The 18,233-nt window shown below is 45.6% G+C and overlaps 1 protein-coding gene across 10 annotated transcripts in view; it reads left to right on the top strand.

Annotated features, from left to right (window-relative positions):
- Positions 1-12,235, top strand: part of SMYD1 (SET and MYND domain containing 1) — a 45,492-nt gene extending 33,257 nt beyond the window's left edge. For 2 of the 10 annotated variants that reach the window (XM_080683881.1, XM_080683877.1), the window contains 6 exons: positions 1,791-1,980; positions 4,987-5,079; positions 7,069-7,232; positions 8,191-8,359; positions 9,790-9,959; positions 11,709-12,235. In XM_080683881.1, coding sequence (XP_080540007.1) covers positions 1,791-1,980; positions 4,987-5,079; positions 7,069-7,232; positions 8,191-8,359; positions 9,790-9,948 — 775 coding nt within the window. In that variant the 3' untranslated portion in view covers positions 9,949-9,959; positions 11,709-12,235. Of the gene's footprint in view, positions 1-1,790; positions 1,981-4,986; positions 5,080-7,068; positions 7,233-8,190; positions 8,360-9,789 lie in introns of all 10 variants that reach the window. The other 8 variants (XM_080683876.1, XM_080683883.1, XM_080683882.1 and 5 more) reach the window with 5 other exon arrangements.
- Positions 12,236-18,233: the final 5,998 nt, after the last annotated feature.

Raw genomic sequence — 18,233 nt, 5'->3', positions numbered from 1 at the left:
ACCATGATAGAAAGTAAAGCTATTGGAAACCCTAACTTATTGGCCATTGAGTCACTGTTGAATGGGGATATGTTACTATGGTGAACTGCCTCTTTAAAGGGGGTGGGTCGGGTTAGCAGTTTCCTTACCCTACCAGGACCAAATGCCAAAGATCCACACTCAACCTTGGCTCTAAAGTTGCTCACATGGACGTACTTAGGACATTATCAGAGTCCTAAAATTGAGGGCTTTGGTGCGCCTCACTTCCCATGCATTGCAGACTCAGGAAGCAGACTGAAAACCATCAGGCCAATACGATGTGGTGAGGTGTGAATGGCACTTGAGTTCTAATCTTGACTCTGTGGCCAAAGTGTATGGGACCTTTGGGGATGTTACTTCACCTCTCTGGGTATCAGCACCCTCATTTGTGAATTGAGAAGATTGATTGCCTGCAGTTTGGACATATTAGGATTCCAAGCAGACCTGGGAGTAGAATCACTGGGCCCTCCCCTCCCTCTTGCCTTTCATCCCTTCAGTACCAGCTGCTGCCAAAACTTGGGGTGGGAAGAAATGGAAGAAGAAACAGGAGGTGAAGGGGAACATACATTTTGGCAGGTGCCATTTGAGTTGTTTTTATATATAGTATCACATTTATTTGGCATGTCAGTGGACTCCACTTTGAGAGAAGGCATGTCACCTCTGACACTTGGACACGCATGTCACTGCGGTTCAGTAGCTGCCTGCTTGATTGTCACTTTAGAGCACGTGGAAGGGGATGCCTTTGACTGGGACCCTTCTGTGGTGCTGAAATTATGTCCCGGCCTTTCACACAGTGTCAGACAGCCGCTCTGGGAGGCAAAAAAATTATTATGAACCTCTCTGCAGATGCTCTTCCCAGCCTCCGCATCCTGCCACTCACTCTCTGGGGGATGGTTTCTACTGGGTGGTGAGGCCCCAGGATCCTGGGGAGACACAGGAGCACAGCTCAGGGCTCACCACTTGTTTTCTGTAGCTTCTGGCCTTGTGCATGGCTGAGAGGCCCACAGGCTGATCTCTGCTTGGTTGGCTAACCTGGGTGTCAATTTCACCATGGGCTTTTGTTTTCAGCATATTCTGCATCTATTACATGGCAAAGTGGATTGTGCTCTAGGTCATTGGAGGGTCAGGTCTAGGCTGGAAGGGGATTGAAATGCCATCTGCTCTTGCTAACCACTTTCGACCACAAAGCCCTGTCCCCCAATAAACACAAAAGTGAACAATGCATCAGACTTACAGAGCCAGCCTTTGTTTGCTGAATAAGTCTCCTCAACCACTGGTTGAGGTAAGAAGGGACTTACAGTCACTCACAGAATAGGCCAAGATTGGCGGAGAATGAATGTGTGTGTTTTTGAGCGAGCAGTCCCCAAACTAAGCGGGAATGACTCTTGAGTCTTCTGCTGTTTGAGTTTTCACCTTATTATTTCTCCCTTTCTTTGTCAACAACCAGTAGCTGAATGTACAGGGATGATTGCGGGCATGGAAGCAATATGTGGTTTTAAGACCAAGACCAGTCCTCTCCCGGGAATCTATTTGAGCATATTTCAGGGCGATTTACGGAATGAAGCAGATTTGATTGTTATAATGAGTGGAACAGAATTATTCAGAAAACTGCCCGTTAGTCCACATTTCCCCTAAGTTGGAGGGAACAGGAGTTTCCTCACGTGCTAGTGGAAGTCATTGTCTTTGAGACTCAACTCCTCGAACCCGGAAGAGCACAGATGCCACTCTGGAGCCGTGGACTTGATTTACTCTTTCCTTTTGCCCTGCTCCAGAATTGAGCTCCGGGCCCTGGGCAAGATCTCAGAAGGCGAAGAGCTGACTGTGTCCTATATCGACTTCCTTAATGTCAGTGCAGAACGCAAGAAGCAGCTGAAGAAGCAGTACTACTTCGACTGCACGTGTGAGCACTGCCAGAAAGGGCTGAAGGACGACCTCTTCCTGGGGGTGAAAGAAGACCCAAAGGTACATACAGCCCTACTGGAGGGTGTTTGTGCCACCTCCACAGGAGCCAGGCATGGGATCCCACAGCTAATCAATGCACCCTGCTCAGTAGTTCCCAGAGGACCAGCCTGTAACCCCGGGGAAGGCGGTAGGGGTGGGGGACAGTGCAATGCCCATAGGTCCCCGCTAGTGTTCGGGCACTGCCACCTGCTAGGTGTTTGAGTTTGGGGATATTACACAGTTTTCTAATCTATAAAATAGGGATGATGGCAACCATGATAAGGGGTTGTTCTGAGCATTAAACACAATTACATATGTAAAGGGTATGGCATAGAGAGTAGACACTCAGTAAAATTTAGTCCTCTCCTTGCCCCTTTGCCATTTAGATAATGCTGGGAATTGCACATATTGAGACCAGATGGGCAGAGATTCGTTGTCTGGTTATCACAAAGATTTTCCTAGTCCCATGGAAATGGGCAATATGAAGATCGGGCACTGTTTAGATTGGTTAACTTGCCTAAGTCCTGAGGAGCTGTTGCCTAATGGATGGTGGGACCACTGAGCAGTGGGAAGGCTTGCTAAGGGGCATGTCAGGAGCTCAGCGAAGCTGGGAGAAAGTGGAGCTGCAGGTGTTAAAGCGGCCGATTAAAGCAGTATGCCCTCCATCACTTCCTGCCGTGGGAAAGCTGGAGGCTGTGCTGGGGCAGGCGCCACTCCCCCTACTTCATTAGCTCCCATGGGAAGGTACACTGGTGGAGGGTCAGGTGGATCAGCACAGATGTAGGGGTCCTTTCACTGCTGAGGGACCCAGAACAAAAGGCTGTGGACCCTGAGATGCGGGGCTTGGGGAGAGGGCATGGGGAAAGGGCTAGGAGCGGAAAAGCGCTGGGCACTGAGTGAGAGTAGGGAAAAGTGTCTGCAAGTCTCCCCACCCCTCCCCAGTAAGGAGGCCTCGGTGGTAGAAGTGCCTAAAGAAGACCTCTGCCCGAGGCCTCAGGAAAAGAGACTAGGAATAAAGGTGCCCGGGCTAGGAATGCAAATATTCTAAGAGCAGGAGCAGCCAGCAGGGCCTGAGGGCTTGACTGCAACACCCTTCAGAGACTGTGCACCAGGTCAGGTGTAGAGGGCGGCTTGCCCCGTGAGGCCTGCTAGAAGTGGTACATATACATCAGCGGTCGGCAAACTGCGGCTTGCGAGCCACATGCGGCTCTTTGGCCCCTTGAGTGTGGCTCTTTCACAAAATACCACGGCCTGGGCGAGTCTATTTTGAAGAAGTGGCGTTAGAAGAAGTTTAAGTTTAAAAGATTTGGCTCTCAAAAGAAATTTCAGTCGTTGTACTGTTGATATTTGGCTCTGTTGACTAATGAGTTTGCCGACCACTGATACACATGGTGGAATATTACTCAGCCACAAAAAAGAATGAAGTCTTATCATTTGAGTCAGCATGGCTGGACCTAGAGGATATTATGCTAAGTGAAATAAGTCAAAGAAAGACAAATACCATATGGTGTCACTTACATGTGGAATCTAACGAACAAGGTAAATAAACAAACAACATTGAAACAGACCCATAAATACAGAGAAGAGACTAATTGTTGCCAGAGGGAGGGGGTTTGAGGGATGGGTGAAAAAAGTGAAAGAATTAAGAACTACAAATTGGTAGTTACAAAATAGTCACAGGGGTGTAAAGTATAGCATAGGAAATATAGTCAATAATATTATAATAGCTATGTATGGTGCCGGGGGGTACTGGAAATATTGGTGGGAATACTTTGTAAGATATATATATATATAAATGTTCCTCAAAATGCTGTGTCAATCTTTGGGTAGGTTCTGGGGATTTTTACTTTTTTCATATGTTTTAATTTTTTACAGCTTCCACATGCCTATTTTACAGTCAAAATAAACAATAAAGTTATTTTCATTTTGGAAAAAAAGCTTTATCAGATTTGCCTAAGGAAAAGAAAATCAGAGAAGAGCTTCTAATATGGAGGAGCATAGCCAGTAAACTTTTCCTTTGGACATTAAGCAAATTTGGCACTTTTTCTTTGAAATTATGGCACCCTCATGGACTTCTTGATTATGGTACCTCCTTGCCTCAAATATTAAAACCTCATTAAAAGTTTTTTTTTTTTTTTACAATATCACTAGACTGCTCAGGCAAATGCGGTAAGCCTAATGAATCTAGATTTCACAGAGACAGCTGACAAAGTCTCTCACAGTATGTTTTTGGTGAAAACAAGGAAACATGAACTGGGTACTAAGACACTGGAAGGGTTTGGATACCCATAGCCACAAAGGCTATCTTTCATGAACTCCGATGGAAAACTGGAGTACAAAGTTTTAGTCAAGTCCTCAGCCTTTGTCTTCAGTCCTGGGCTGGCTAGTATTTAAATCAATGACTTGGGAAAAGACAAAAAAGCAAGGGGATATCTTTAGTATATATGGTGGACTTGAAGTATGAAGGAAAAGTGGGAAATACTTTGGATGATAGAATAAGAATCCAAAGGCCAGAGAAAATACAACAGGGGTCAGTGTCAGATTCTGCACTGGGTCCAAAGCCCAGGCATGAGCACAGGGCAGGAGTGATTGGCTGCAGCAAGGCTCTGGGACTTGGTCAATGGAAAGGACAGCATGAGTCAGAAGCATGATGAGGGAGCTGGAAAAGCTACAGGGATCTTGTGCAGCATTTATGGAAGTGAAGCATTTGGAATGAGGAAGGTGCCTGGCCGGTGTGGCTCGTGATTGAGTGTCCACCCATGGACCAGGAGGTCACAGTTTGATTTCCCAGTCAGGGCACATGCTGAGGTTGCAGGCTTGATCCCCTGTAGGGGGTGTATAGGAGGCAGCTGATTGATGATTCTCTCTCATCATTGATGTTTCTCTCTTTCTCTCCCTTCCTCTCTCTGAAATAAATAAAAACATATTAAAAAAAAAAAGAATGTGGAAGGCATTAATTTTGTATTACGTTGAATGTAAAAGATGCGACTATGTGAAGATGTAACTCAGTGTCCCTCCTTCTCTCAGTCCTCTCAGGATGTGGTCAAAGAGATGATACAAGTCTCCAAGGATACACTAGAAAAGATTGACAAGGCTCGCTCCGAGGGCTTGTACCATGAGGTAAGGATTCATGTTTATGGTGGGTAAGGGTGGGGAGGAGGGCAGAAAGGTTCTCTAGGAAGGGAGGGAAATGGGGTGGGCTGAAGATGGAGAGGCTGCCAAGCGGGTTGTTTTTCTGAAGATGTCCTTTTGTTGAGACCAGGACTCCTCTTGCCCTCAAGCTCTTAGCACTCCTTAGGGGTGTGTTCTCAGTGACTGTTCAACCGCTGAAACTGGTCTGGGAAGAATTCAGGCAGCCTGACAAATGTCCCTGGGGGGTTGTGGTATTACAAGTTGGCACTAGAAATGGAGAAATGGAGATGGCAGTAGGTTGCTCGCTTTCCCATAATTAAATGCATGTCCTAGCTTCAGTTTCCAGTGTCCAGTAACTGAGCCTTCAGCCATGGCTCTCAGAGCACCAGGAGTTCTCAGCTGGCTGTATACTATAACCACTGAAAAATCCTACTGCTCAGATCCTGACCCAGGACACTTTAGCAGAATCTCTTGGGGGTGGGACCCAGACATTGGGATTTTTAGAGCTCGAAAGTGGTTTCAAAGTGCATCCAAAGTTGAGACCCACTGCCAAATACTGACCTGCAGAGCACTTGCATTGAACTCACCCAGACAGCTTTTTAGAAACATAGATTCCTGTGCTCACCCCCTAAGATATAATTTATCTGCAACAGAGCACAGGGACCATAAATCCATATTTTTTCCAAGCTCTTTAAGCAACTCAGGTATGTATCTGGTCTTCATTTTCATCCTTGACTCAGTCATTCATTGCACATTTTTGAGGCCTTTCTGGGGTGATCCACACAAGACATGCTCCTTGACTCCCAGGAGTTCTGTTAGGCAGGGGAGACGGTCACATGAACAAAGTGTTATTGAACAATATGGAAAGTGTATGTCAGAAGCACAATAATGGAGCCAGAGCAATCAGGAGGGCTCTGCTCACTCCATTCCTCTGGCTTCTCTCCTCTTCATTTATCCTTTTCTCCATTCAAAATTGCTAGGGCAGGTGTAGGGCTGGATGCTACCTTCAGGATGGATTGATTGCCAGCCCATATGTTGCCCCACCCCCACCCAGTTGCCTCATGGGCCTCTGGGAGCGTCTCAGAGCAAAGTTAGTTTCCATTCACTTAAAATGGAAAGAAGTGTGTGGCATTTCTCCACGAGAGTGGCAAGGGAAAGAGAAGAGAACAGTGAGAAATCCAAGTCTAAGGACCATCTGACTTTGTAGAGTGCAACCCAAGCCTATGTCTATATGTGAATCAGTTGGAAATGCCTGACTCCAAGCTGATTGGGGTCAGGTCCATCTTACTTCTCACCAGGGCCAATGGGGTGATCTCCTGATGGGTCTTCTAGCTTCCCGGGAGCCTCCCTGTCTGTCTATCCATCCTGTACACTTCAAGCAGGACAACCTGATTGTTCGCCCCCACTGTGCATAAAGACCACCAGGGGCTTATACAAACTATACAGGCCAGGGTCCCTCCCCCATGTATTTGGTTTCAATTGGTCTGAGGGTAAGGCCTAAACATTGATGTTTTTAGAAAGGTGTCTAGGTTAATCTAGAGCACAGCCAGAGTAGAGAATCATAGGAGCAGAGACTCTGGTAAAATGGGAATATTCATAGTAATTATCTCATTGCACTGTTATAAGATATAAATATATATATATATATCTTTATATATATTTATAAAAAAAATAAATATATCTTTATATATATCTTTATATATATATATCTTTATATATATTTATAAAATATATAATAATATATATATTTCCTAATTCCCTGCTACCAACTGACTTATATATGGAAACTTCTCGTGTTACCCTTTCCATCTCTACATCTTACCCAAATAAGACCATTTTGCTATTCAAATCACAAATTGTAAGCAATCTCCTCAACTTTCAAAGAAGGAGTGTTCAATGTCATTGTGCTGCTCCTGTATGTGAATTAAGCACGTGTCATGGCGTGTTGGTAACGAACAGGGCCTGCGTCTCTTCTAGGTTGTGAAGTTGTGCCGGGAGTGCCTGGAGAAGCAGGACTCGGTGTTTGCTGACACCAATATCTACATGCTGAGGATGCTGAGCATTGTTTCCGAGGTCCTCTCCTACCTCCAGGCGTTTGAGGAGGCCTCGTACTACGCCAGGAGGATGGTGGATGGCTATGTGTAGGTGACAATCCTGGGTGTCAGATAATCTGGAAATGTGTCTACTCCAGGCAGGACAAATAGAGGGCACGCATACTGCTACCTCTTCCTCCTGTACCACAGAAAACAGCGGTAATCGGAACTCTACAGTGGAATGCTCTTTTATCATGGTGCTCCTCTTAATAATGACCAAATACTCAGAGTTGGTACCTAAAATGAAACCTATTTGTCATCCCTGGTCTTTCCCGAATCCTGCAGCACATCTATTATTTGCTGGTGGCTTCTGATTTCCTGATGGCCAAGTCCAGCTTGATTTTAAATGTTTAGAAAGGGTCCCCCCTAACAACCAACACAGAAAATCCTGTGAGCTTTCATTCATTAAAATTGTAAAGTATAAAATAGAATGTCCCTGCCTTCCCTCTGTTGATGTCCACTCTGTTCACATTGGCATGTGAATTTGCATATCTGGCTAAATGACTACATTGGCACAAGAAGGTTCATTTTTGGGGGGAGGATGTTACTCATAAATAAAATCTGGGAAAACTATATAACACATTAAAAGGAAGCTCTGTTAAGAAGGTGCCAAGGAGGGAAAAATGCACTTCTGTCCCAAGAAGGACATTCTAGTTATTTTTTTCCCTTTGGCCTTTCTACTGCTTTCCCAGGAGAGGGCTGGGTGCACCGAGAGCTCCCAGGTTCCCGTAGTAACGTTCAGAGCACAATCCTGATTCCTGTCCCCATGAGGATGTGGCTCAGAGACTCAGGTGAGAGTCTCAGCTCTTACAGCTTCCCTGTGTGGGGTTCTGGCAATCTCCCACCTGTCTGTGCCTCAGTCCCCTCCCAGTGGGCTGCAGATGCTTCGTGGCACTGGTGGGAAAGAAGAAGGACTTCAATAAGAACACTTTATAACTTGTCAAATACTCTGCAGATGTAAGGGAGGCTGGGATTATGTGTTATGATTATTTTATTGCCTCTACAGGAAGCTCTACCACCCCAACAATGCCCAACTGGGCATGGCCGTGATGCGGGCGGGGCTGACCAACTGGCATGCTGGTAACATTGAGGTGGGGCACGGTATGATCTGCAAAGCCTATGCCATTCTCCTGGTGACACATGGACCCACCCACCCAATTACCAAGGACTTGGAGGCAAGTAGCACCTTGACGCTGGGCCCCCTGCCTGCTCTGAGCTCTCTGAGGATGAGAGCTGACTTCTGAACTGTGCTCTGGGAAAGTCCCTAGATTGCCAGCTGGACCTGAAGGGAGCTCACAAAGGCCACTCCCCTTGTTTACATATGAGGAAACTGAGGCTCAGGGAAGGGGAGTAAGCTGTTCATAGTCAAATAGCTGGTGGATGACAGCTGAGACTTGACCCCTGAGATGTTCCAGGCTTGACTGAGAAAACCTAAATAATGGTGTGTGTGTGTGTGTGTGTGTGTGTGTGTGTGTGTGTGTGTGTGTGACAAAATGTGCATTACAGAATGAGTGGACTGGGGAGCACAAGCTCTAGAGGCAGACTGCTGGGATTGAGTTCCAGCTTCGCCATTTTCTAGCCATGTACTGCAAATATTGAATATGTGTGTGCCTCAGTCTCCTCGTTGGTAAACTGGAGAAAGAGAAGAGAGTTGTAAGGAGGGTGCAATGACTGTGAACAGCACTGAGAACTGTGCCTGGCACATGGCATGCTCTCAGTCTCTGCTTTGAAGGGCTGGTTTATTCAAGAGTGACTGAGTTCAAGGAGCTGTCCTCAGACAGTGCAGTGTAGTGAAAGATGAAAGACTTGGTGTCATAAAGTGTATGAGGAGACAGACTTCATGTCTAGTGATTTAAGCTTGTCAAAGGCAAAGTTTTTGCCAGTCTTATTCACTGCTGCATCCTTGGCCCCTCAGTGATGCCTGGTGCTTGTTAAGTATGCTTTTTTAAGAAAATATGCTTTTATTGATTTCAGAAAGAGGAAGGAAGAGGAGGAGGGAGAGAGAGAAACATCAATGATGAGAGAGAAATAATTGATCGGCTGCCTCCTGTACACCCCTTACCAGGGATCAAGCCTACAAACTGGTCATGTGCCCTGACTGGGAATCAAACCATGACCTCCTGGTTCATGGGTGGATGCTCAACCACTGAGCAACACTGGCTGAGCAATAGATATTTCTTAAAGAACACATGGGGAAGTGAGAACTTCCTGTGTGTGTCACATATTGTAATTTCCCTGGTCTATTGGGAAGTAGGAAGACATCTTACCCCTTTCATGTATGAGGAAACCGAGGGCTGAAGGGATTCTCCTTGCATAAGGTGGGACCCAAGTGCAGGGGCCAGGGTTCAAATCTAGATCCCCACTGGATGGTTCCTGAGAACAACCCCTCAGCTACTCTCTCAGGGGTCTGACTCTTTAACAAGCTGACCTGCGGCCAGGACTCTAGGCCCCTGGTGGATGTATCCTCTGAGGGGGCACAGTTGAATCTTGGTGACTGGGAGTCATTTCACCCATTGCCTGCCTTTTCCAAAAGGGCCCAGGGAGGCCAGGACCACCCTGTCCTGGGGCTTGTCATCACTGTTCCTGGTGTGTCTGCGTCCCACAGGCCATGCGGATGCAGACAGAGATGGAGCTGCGCCTGTTCCACCAGAACGAGTTCATGTACCGCAAGATGCGCGAGGCTGCCCTGAACAACCAGCCCATGCAGGTCATGGCTGAGCCCAGCAGCGACCCGGCGCCATCTCTGTTCCATAAGAAGCAATGAGGACCTGCCTGGTGTGTGTGTATGTGTGCGTGGGGGCACTGTGGCTCGGGAACTGGGGAGACATTCTGGAGGGAGTGGGCTTCTGGGGAGACCCTTGATGGTGAAGTTAGAGTATTGCTCAACCCTGTTGCTAAGGGAATGTTGTGCTCTGTGTTCCTCAGTGTCATGTTGGTTCATTTCAACTCAGTTTAATTCAATTTAATTCATCTTATAGCTCACCTCATCCTGCAAGTATTTGTAGGCCTAGAGATAAAGAAGTTCCAAAAGTAGATGGGGAGGCAAAATGTAAACAGACAATTAAAGCGCCGTGTAATAATAATGCGATATAAGCTGTATGGAGAGAGGGGTGCAGTAGAGGGCCTGTTTGGTGGGTGTGTGGACTATCACGGAGGGGATCACATCTGAGCTGAGGGTGGCGGTGCTTGGAGTCTCAGGTGGCTGCTCACCCAACTGTGCAGGTGTCTCTGGGGCTGTTGGTCTCACCCATGGTCTGGGATATTCAGTGTTTGGGTGACGAGGATGGGAGAAGTCTTTTCAGGATGAAGCTGAGGGAGACACTTGGAAACACATATACCTGGGATTCCCTCAATTTCCTCTTCCTACAGTCACACATGTCATGCCTGCACCTACCCCTCCTTCTCACACCAGTGGACAGGAGCCCTGCTCCTTCTCCACCTGTGCTCTGGACTCCTTCCTCCCCTATGTCTTGGGCCCGGCTTCACTTATTACTCTTTCTCCACCCTGGATCCTTGACATGTTTCTAGCTTTTTCAATGCTGTCAGTAAATATGCTGGGGGTGATCTGCAGTGATAATGTTCACAGCTGAGTATTTTTTAAAGGGTTTGTCTCCCATAGTTATCTCCTTTTCTTTTCTTTCTTTTTCTTTTTTAAAAATCCTCACCAGAGGATATTTTTCTTTTCTTTTTTTAAAAATTTTATTTTATTGTTTAAAGTATTACATATAGTAGTACATATATCTCCTTTTTTTTCCCCCAGCCTCCCTTACCCCCTGTCACATACCCTCATCCATTGATTTTTAGAGAGAGTGGAAGAGGGAAAGACAGAGAGAAATATCAATGTGAGAGAAGCACACCAATTGGTTGCCTCCTGCATGAGCCCCGACCAGGGCCAGGGCCGGAGAGGAGCCTACAATCAGGTATGTGTCCTTGACATGAATCAAACCCAGGACCCTTTGGTCCGCAAGATGACACTCTATCCACTGAAATAAACTGGCCAGGGCTCATCTTCTCTTCTTCACTTTTAATTTCTTCCTGAAACCACTGCAGGCTGGCTTCCTGAACTCCACTAGAAGAGATTTTACCAAGGTCAATTTTAGTGGGTCTTTTTTGGTTGTTGCATTACTTGGCATCTTTGCATCAGTTGACACTCCCAACACTGATTTCTGGAACACCACTTCCTCGTGCTGATGCTCTGATGTGGTTTCTCAGTCTCCCTTTGTCCCTGCTCCACGTGCCCTGATATGTGGCATTTCCTGTAGTTGGTTTTGTTCATCCGGTCACTCTCACTTTATTTTCATCTCAGTCTGTGCACACTCCCTGCAGGAGCTCGCCAGGCCCTTGGTGTGTTCTGTATCTTGAGTCTGATGGTCTTAAATCCGTATTTCCCAACCTTGCTCTTGAACTCCAGCCCCACACACCCTCTTGAATGTTCTGCAGGCACATCAAACTCAGCACATCTAGAATAAAATTTTTTCTCTTTCTCTTTCCTATCTCCCCTCCCCAACATCCATCCCTCCTCAGCACACCACCTGAGAACACTTGACTTCTGCTTCTGTTGCATCCTAGACTTCAGTCGAACCCACTCACGCCCCGGTCCCTGAGTGACCCACGTTCTCCATGCCTCTCTGAGTTTTCTACCTAAAATAGCTAAAACCTGCCGACTCCTATTCATCTTTCAGCATCTGGTTTGGAAATCACCCCATCTCTGAAGCCTTCCCTGAATGCCTTCAATTCAGCTGGCTGCCTGAGTCTCTGGTATTACCCTCGAATCTCCCATCATAACTCTCTCCTCATGGCAGTATTATTCTCTGCCTCCTCTATCAGATTGTGAGCTCCTGGAGGGCAGGAGCTGTGTCCCTTTATTCATCTTTCTATCCCCAGAACCTAGCACAGGTCCTGAAACATAGTAGGTGCTCAGTTAATGTGTGTTGAATGAATGAATGAATAAGTGAATGAATTTACTTCTCAGAGCAGAAGAGATAGGGACTGTGCATTTTGAGTTTTTATGTTACAGCCGTCAACAAAGGCCATTAAACCCACTGTTTCCAAACAGATATGTGTGGCTTCTTTCTTTCTGAAGATCTATTTAGGGCAGCACTGTCTATAGAACTTCCTGTGATGATGGAAATGTATTATATCTGTGTTGCCCAATACAGTAGCCCCTAGCTGCATGAGACTATCCAGCATTTGAAATGTGTCCGGTATGAGTGAGGAATTGAATTTTTAATTTTATTTAATTTCAATTAAAATAGCCAGTGTGGCTAGTGGCTACTGTATTAGTGCAGTTTTAGAGAATAATTTAGTGTAGTTTTTAAGATTATGGACACTGAAACAGATTAAGTTTATATCACAAGCTCTTACCTTGGACTGGTAATTTCACCCATGCTTCAGTTTCCTCATTTCTACCCACCACACAGAGTTGCTATGAGAATTAAATATTTTATTTTTTAAAAATATTTTTTATTGATTTCAGAGAGCAAGGGAGATAGATAAATAGATACATCAATGATGAGAGAGAATCATTGATTGACTGCCTCCTGCATGCTCCCTGCTGGGGATCAAGCCTGCAACCCACGCATATGCCCTGACTGGGAATTGAACCACGACCTCCTGGTTCATAGGTTGAAGCTCAATTACTGAGCCGCACTGGCTGGGCGAGAATTAAATGTTTTAAATGTAAAGTTCTTAGAACAGTGCCTGGCCCATCATAAGCACTCCATGAGCATTTCAACCTTGCTACTGTTGGGGTGTTCCTTCTCCTAATCAGAGAGTGAAGGTAAAGGGTAGAGATAAACAGTGTATGCTGGAACCAGCTTTTACCAGCCTGTGAGAGCTGATAGTACACATCTCTTCCCAACTCTACATTCATCAACATCACATTGATACCTTGACATTGGCCATGGTGGGAATATTTACACCACGGTAACTGGCTTAACGTTGGAAGAACACATTAATTGGTAGTGTTTCAGTCTGTAAAATGGGGTTTGCTATATGGAAGTAGCAGAATGGATAGTTAGAGACCATTAAAGAAATCTTTACTTAAATTGGAGTGAAATCTGCATTCTGAAACCTCTACCCCCGGGTCATAACAAACCAGTGTAAAACCTCTGATTCATACCCTTCAGACCAAGCCACCAATGCATTGACAGACACAACTATTAAAGCCCAGATACAGCCACTATTGGGAGAATTGCTCAGGGTTGACTTCTCTATAGGGTGCAGGAGGGAATCCGTGTGGTTGGGGCACAGAAAAGAGTGTCGTGCCATGTCTGAGGGCAGTCAGAGGTGCACGCTTCCGGACCACGGTGTGCACACTTGTGAATGACGAACACCCTGTGCATGGAGATAAACAGCACTTCTTGAGGCCCCTGGTTCCTCCTGGCGCAGCATTGCATACAAATCACCGGATCTCAGGTTGTCCAGGAGCGCTCATCAAGCTCAGGAAAGCACCATGTGCAGCATGACCACAGCCAACACCTGGGCTCACTGACTCTGGCATGAACTTAGTCCTCCCTGTCAGCCTCAACCTCTCCACCTCACAGGGCTTGGTCTCAGAACATTCTGGTCCAGGCACAGTTTCTCAGAGGTCTTTAGGAGTTGTATTTGTTGCCTTTTGTTATAACAAATTACCATGAATTTAGTGACTTAAAACAATGCAGATTTATTAGTTTACTGTTCTAGATCAGAAGTCCAAATGGGTCTGAAATCTAGGTGTCAGCAGAGCTGTGTTCCTCGTGAAGGTTGTAGGGGAGGAATTTATTTATTTATTTATTTATTTATTTATTTATTTGTTTGTTTTGTTTGTTGATTCTCACCCAAGGATATTTTTTCCATTGCTTTTCGGAGAGAGAGAGTGGAAAGGAGGGAGGAGGGGGGAAAGAGAAAGAGAGAGAGAGAGAGAGAGAGAGAGAGAGAGAGAGAGAGAAACATTGATGTGAGAGATACTTTGATTGGTTGCCTCCTACACATGCCCTAACTGGGGGAGGGGTGCAAACCGCAACCCTGGTACTTGCCCTCGACCAGGAATTGAACCCGAAACACTTCCGTGCACAGGCAGATGCTCTAACCACTAAGCACACAGGCCAGGTCAGGAATCTGTTTCTTACCTTTTTTCAGTTTCTAAAATCTTCTTCTAGAATGCCCCCATTCCTTGGCTTGTGGCCCCCCAGCCAGCAATTGCATCCCTCCTGCCTTCCTCTTTCACTTATAAGAACCCTTGTGACTAGATTGGGGCCACTGGGATCACCCAGGATAACCGCGTCCTCTCAAAGGTCCTTACCTAATCACATCTGCAAACACCCTGTTGCCATGTAAGGGAACACATTCGCAGGTCCAGGCATTCGCACATGGACAGCTTTGGAGGCCATCATTCTGCCACCCAGCAGGCTTGCTCTCAACCCTCAGACCAGTCATGCAGGCACAGCTTGGGACTGGAGTCCTGATTCCCAGGCACCAGGAGAACGACTTTTCCTTCCTATCCGTCACACTGACAGCCATGTCCAATCGGCCTTTTTCTCTTCCTCATTCACCAAGTCAGGGTTTCTAAGTTCTCACTTAGCACATCACAGCCAGTCTTTGTGCTTCCCCCTGCCCACCAGTCCTGAATCCTCCTGCAGACCCTGCACCTTCCCGAGTACGGCAAAGAGCTGGGGCAGTGCAGGGAACTGCAATTTGAAGCAGCAGCTAGAATTCCAGCTACATGTTTATGACTTTAACTGGCATTTGCATTTGGCCTTGTAAGACAGTCCTTTGCATTTTATTCACCATCTGTCTTGTTAGAATGTATGTTTCTTAAATGGAAGACTATTGCCTTCCTTGTGGTTTTAGGTGTTCAGGCGACTCATACTCAACTTGTTCATACCTGAACTCACTCATCACTTCCCTCTATACCTTTACTCACCACCTCACCATCTACTTAGCTCCCCAAGATCTGGGATATTATCTTAGATGCTTCCCTCTCCTTCACCCCCTATAATGAGCTTCTGTAGCTTATCTTTTCAGCTCAACTTCTCCCCACTTCTGATAACGCTACCAACCCTTCCTCTAGAGCAGTGGTTCTCAACCTTTCTAATGCCGCGACCCTTTAATACAGTTCCTCATGTTGTGGTGACCCCCAACCATAAAATTATTTTCGTTGCTACTTCATAACTGTAATTTTGCTACTGTTAATGAATCGTAATGTAAATATCTGTGTTTTCCGATGCTCTTAGGCGACCCTGCTAGTGGTTCTCAACCTGTGGGTCGCAACCCTGCTAGTGGTTCTCAACCTGTGGGTCGCAACCCACAGGTTGAGAACCGCTGCTGTGGAGCCTAAGAGCATCGGAAAACACAGATATTTACATTACGATTCATTAACAGTAGCAAAATTACAGTTATGAAGTAGCAACGAAAATAATTTTATGGTTGGGGGTCACCACAACATGAGGAACTGTATTAAAGGGTCGCGGCATTAGAAAAGTTGAAAACCACTGTTTAGAGCAAGCATGTTAAACTCCAAGGCTAACATGGGCCAAATAAACAAGGTTTAAGTTTATGTGGGCTGCAAAAAACCAAAAGCTGAATCTGAGGAGAAACCAAGATGGCGGCATAGGTAAGCACCTAAACTGCTGCCCCGCACAACAATTTCAAACTACAACTAAAAGATAGAACGGACACCATCCAGAACCACAGGAAAGCTGGCTGAGTGGAAATTCTACAACTAGAAGGAAAGAGGAAATCTCAGGGAGAAGGAGCGGCAAAAAGCAGAGGTACGGAGACACGCGCGCACAGAGAGGAAGGGCGGTGGAGTGCCTGGCTGGCTTTCTCTGGCGGAAGGGGGAAAGAAGCCCCCGACTGCACTGAACCCCAGTTCCGACTGCAGTGAACCTTAGTTCCGGGTGAAACCCTGTGGACCCAGGCTCATACAGGGGGAGTTTGGACTGTCAGGTAGAGAGAAAGGCACACGGAGACTCGGGAGCCGCGGCGGCAGGGGCAGGGGTCTGGAGGCGTGAGTGCACACAAAGACTGACTGTGGAGGTTGCCACGGGCTATCCCTGGCAGAGGGGAGTCAGAGGCTCCTGACTGCACTGAACCGCAGATCCGGGCGAGCCCCTGGGGACCTACGCTCTTACCAGGGAAATCTGGACTGTAAGGCGGAAACTCAGGAAACTCGGGAACCTCGGAAGGCAGAGGTCTGGAGACCCGCCCAAGGGCAGGGCTGACGGGAAGCCAAGACTGTCTGCCCCGCCCTGAGACTCCACCCCTTCCAAGCTGAGCACAAAGGTTTTTGCAATCTGGCAAGGCTAATCCTATAAGGCTGTCTCCAGCACCGAACTTCTCCCAGCATAGACACAGCTGATCCTCACAGCCAACTGGCCTGCAGGTCAATTCCTCCCCGTGATACCAACAACAATCAAGACTTAACTACAACAAGGCTGTACACACAGTCCACAAAGGGGTGCACCAAGAGTGTCCACCTCAGGTTAACTGGGGAGGCCGACCCACTAGGCCATATAGGAAACCTAGCACACAAAGCTACTCTACCAACTCAGCAAAGCAGTGAAAAATGGGGAGACGAAGAAACAGATCACAAACAAAAGAAATGGAGGAAAACAAACGACTGGATATAGAATTCAAAACCACGGTTATAAGGCTCTTCAAGAATATCCTAGAAAAGGCCGATAAATACAACGAGACCCTCGAAGATATGAAAAAGGACCAACTAGAAATTAAACATACACTGACTGAAATAAAAAATATTATACAGAGACCCAACAGCAAACTAGAGGAACGCAAGAATCAAGTCAAAGATTTGAAATACAAAGAAGCAAAAAACACTCAACCGGAAAAGCAAAAAAAAGAAAAAAGAATTCAAAAAGTTGAAGATAGTGTAAGAAGCCTCTGGGACAACTTTAAGTGTACCAACATCAGAATTATGGGGGTGCCAGAAGAAGAGAGAGAGCAAGATACTGAAAACCTATTGGAAGAAATAATGACAGAAAACTTCCCCCACCTGGTGAAAGAAATAGACTTACAAGTCCAGGAAGCGCACAGAACCCCAAACAAAAGGAATCCAAAGAGGACCACACCAAGACACATCATAATTAAAATGCCAAGAGCAAAAGACAAAGAGAGAATATTAAAAGCAGCAAGAGAAAAACAGTTAATTACCTACAAGGGAGCACCCATACGACTGTCAGCTGATTTCTCAACAGAAACTATGCAGGCCAGAAGGGAGTGGCAAGAAATATTCAAAGTGATGAACAGCAAGAACCTACAACCAAGACTACTCTACCCAGCAAAGCTATTATTCAGAATGGAAGGTCAGTTAAAGAGCTTCACAGATAAGAAAAAGCTAAAGGAGTTCATCACCACCAAAACAGTATTATATGAAATGCTGAAAGGTATTCTTTAAGATGAGGAAGAAGAAAAAAGTAAAGAGAAAAATTATGAACAACAAATACATATCTATCAACAAGTGAACCTAAAAATCAAGTGAATTAAAAATTTGAGGAACAGAATAAACTGGTGAATATAATAGAATCAGGGGCATAGAAAGGGAGTGGACTGATAATTCTCAGGGGGAAAGGGGAATGGGGGGTGCAAGAAGAGACTGGACAAAAATCGTACACCTATGGATGAGGACAGTGTGGGGGAGGTAAGGGCAAAGGGTGGGGTGGGAACCAGGTGGAGGGGAGCTATGGGGGGAAAAAGGAGAAACAATTGTAATTATCTGAACAATAAAGATTTATTAAATTTAAAAAAATAAATAAATAAATAAAAGTACATAATCTATGCATAAAAAAAACACACAAAAAAACAAAACAAAAAAACAACAACAAAAAAAAACAAAAAACCAAAAGCTTCAATTTTCATAGAAATGTAGGTTTATTTCCATAGAGACATGCTGAATACAAAGGGCTGAAATAAATGAGTCATTGTTAACATAAAATAATAGAACATTTTAACAAAAAATTAATATTTTTGAACATTAACTTACCAGACACTGAATAACTGCACAAATTAATAAGCATAACACAAATAAACCTATTTTTCTTGTTCTCTGAA

Source organism: Plecotus auritus, assembly GCF_963455305.1.
Source record: "Plecotus auritus genome assembly, chromosome: 8".
In the NCBI taxonomy this organism is placed as follows: domain Eukaryota; kingdom Metazoa; phylum Chordata; class Mammalia; order Chiroptera; family Vespertilionidae; genus Plecotus; species Plecotus auritus.
The sequence above is the reverse complement of the archived record's forward strand: the minus strand, read 5'-3'. Positions and strand labels throughout refer to the sequence as shown.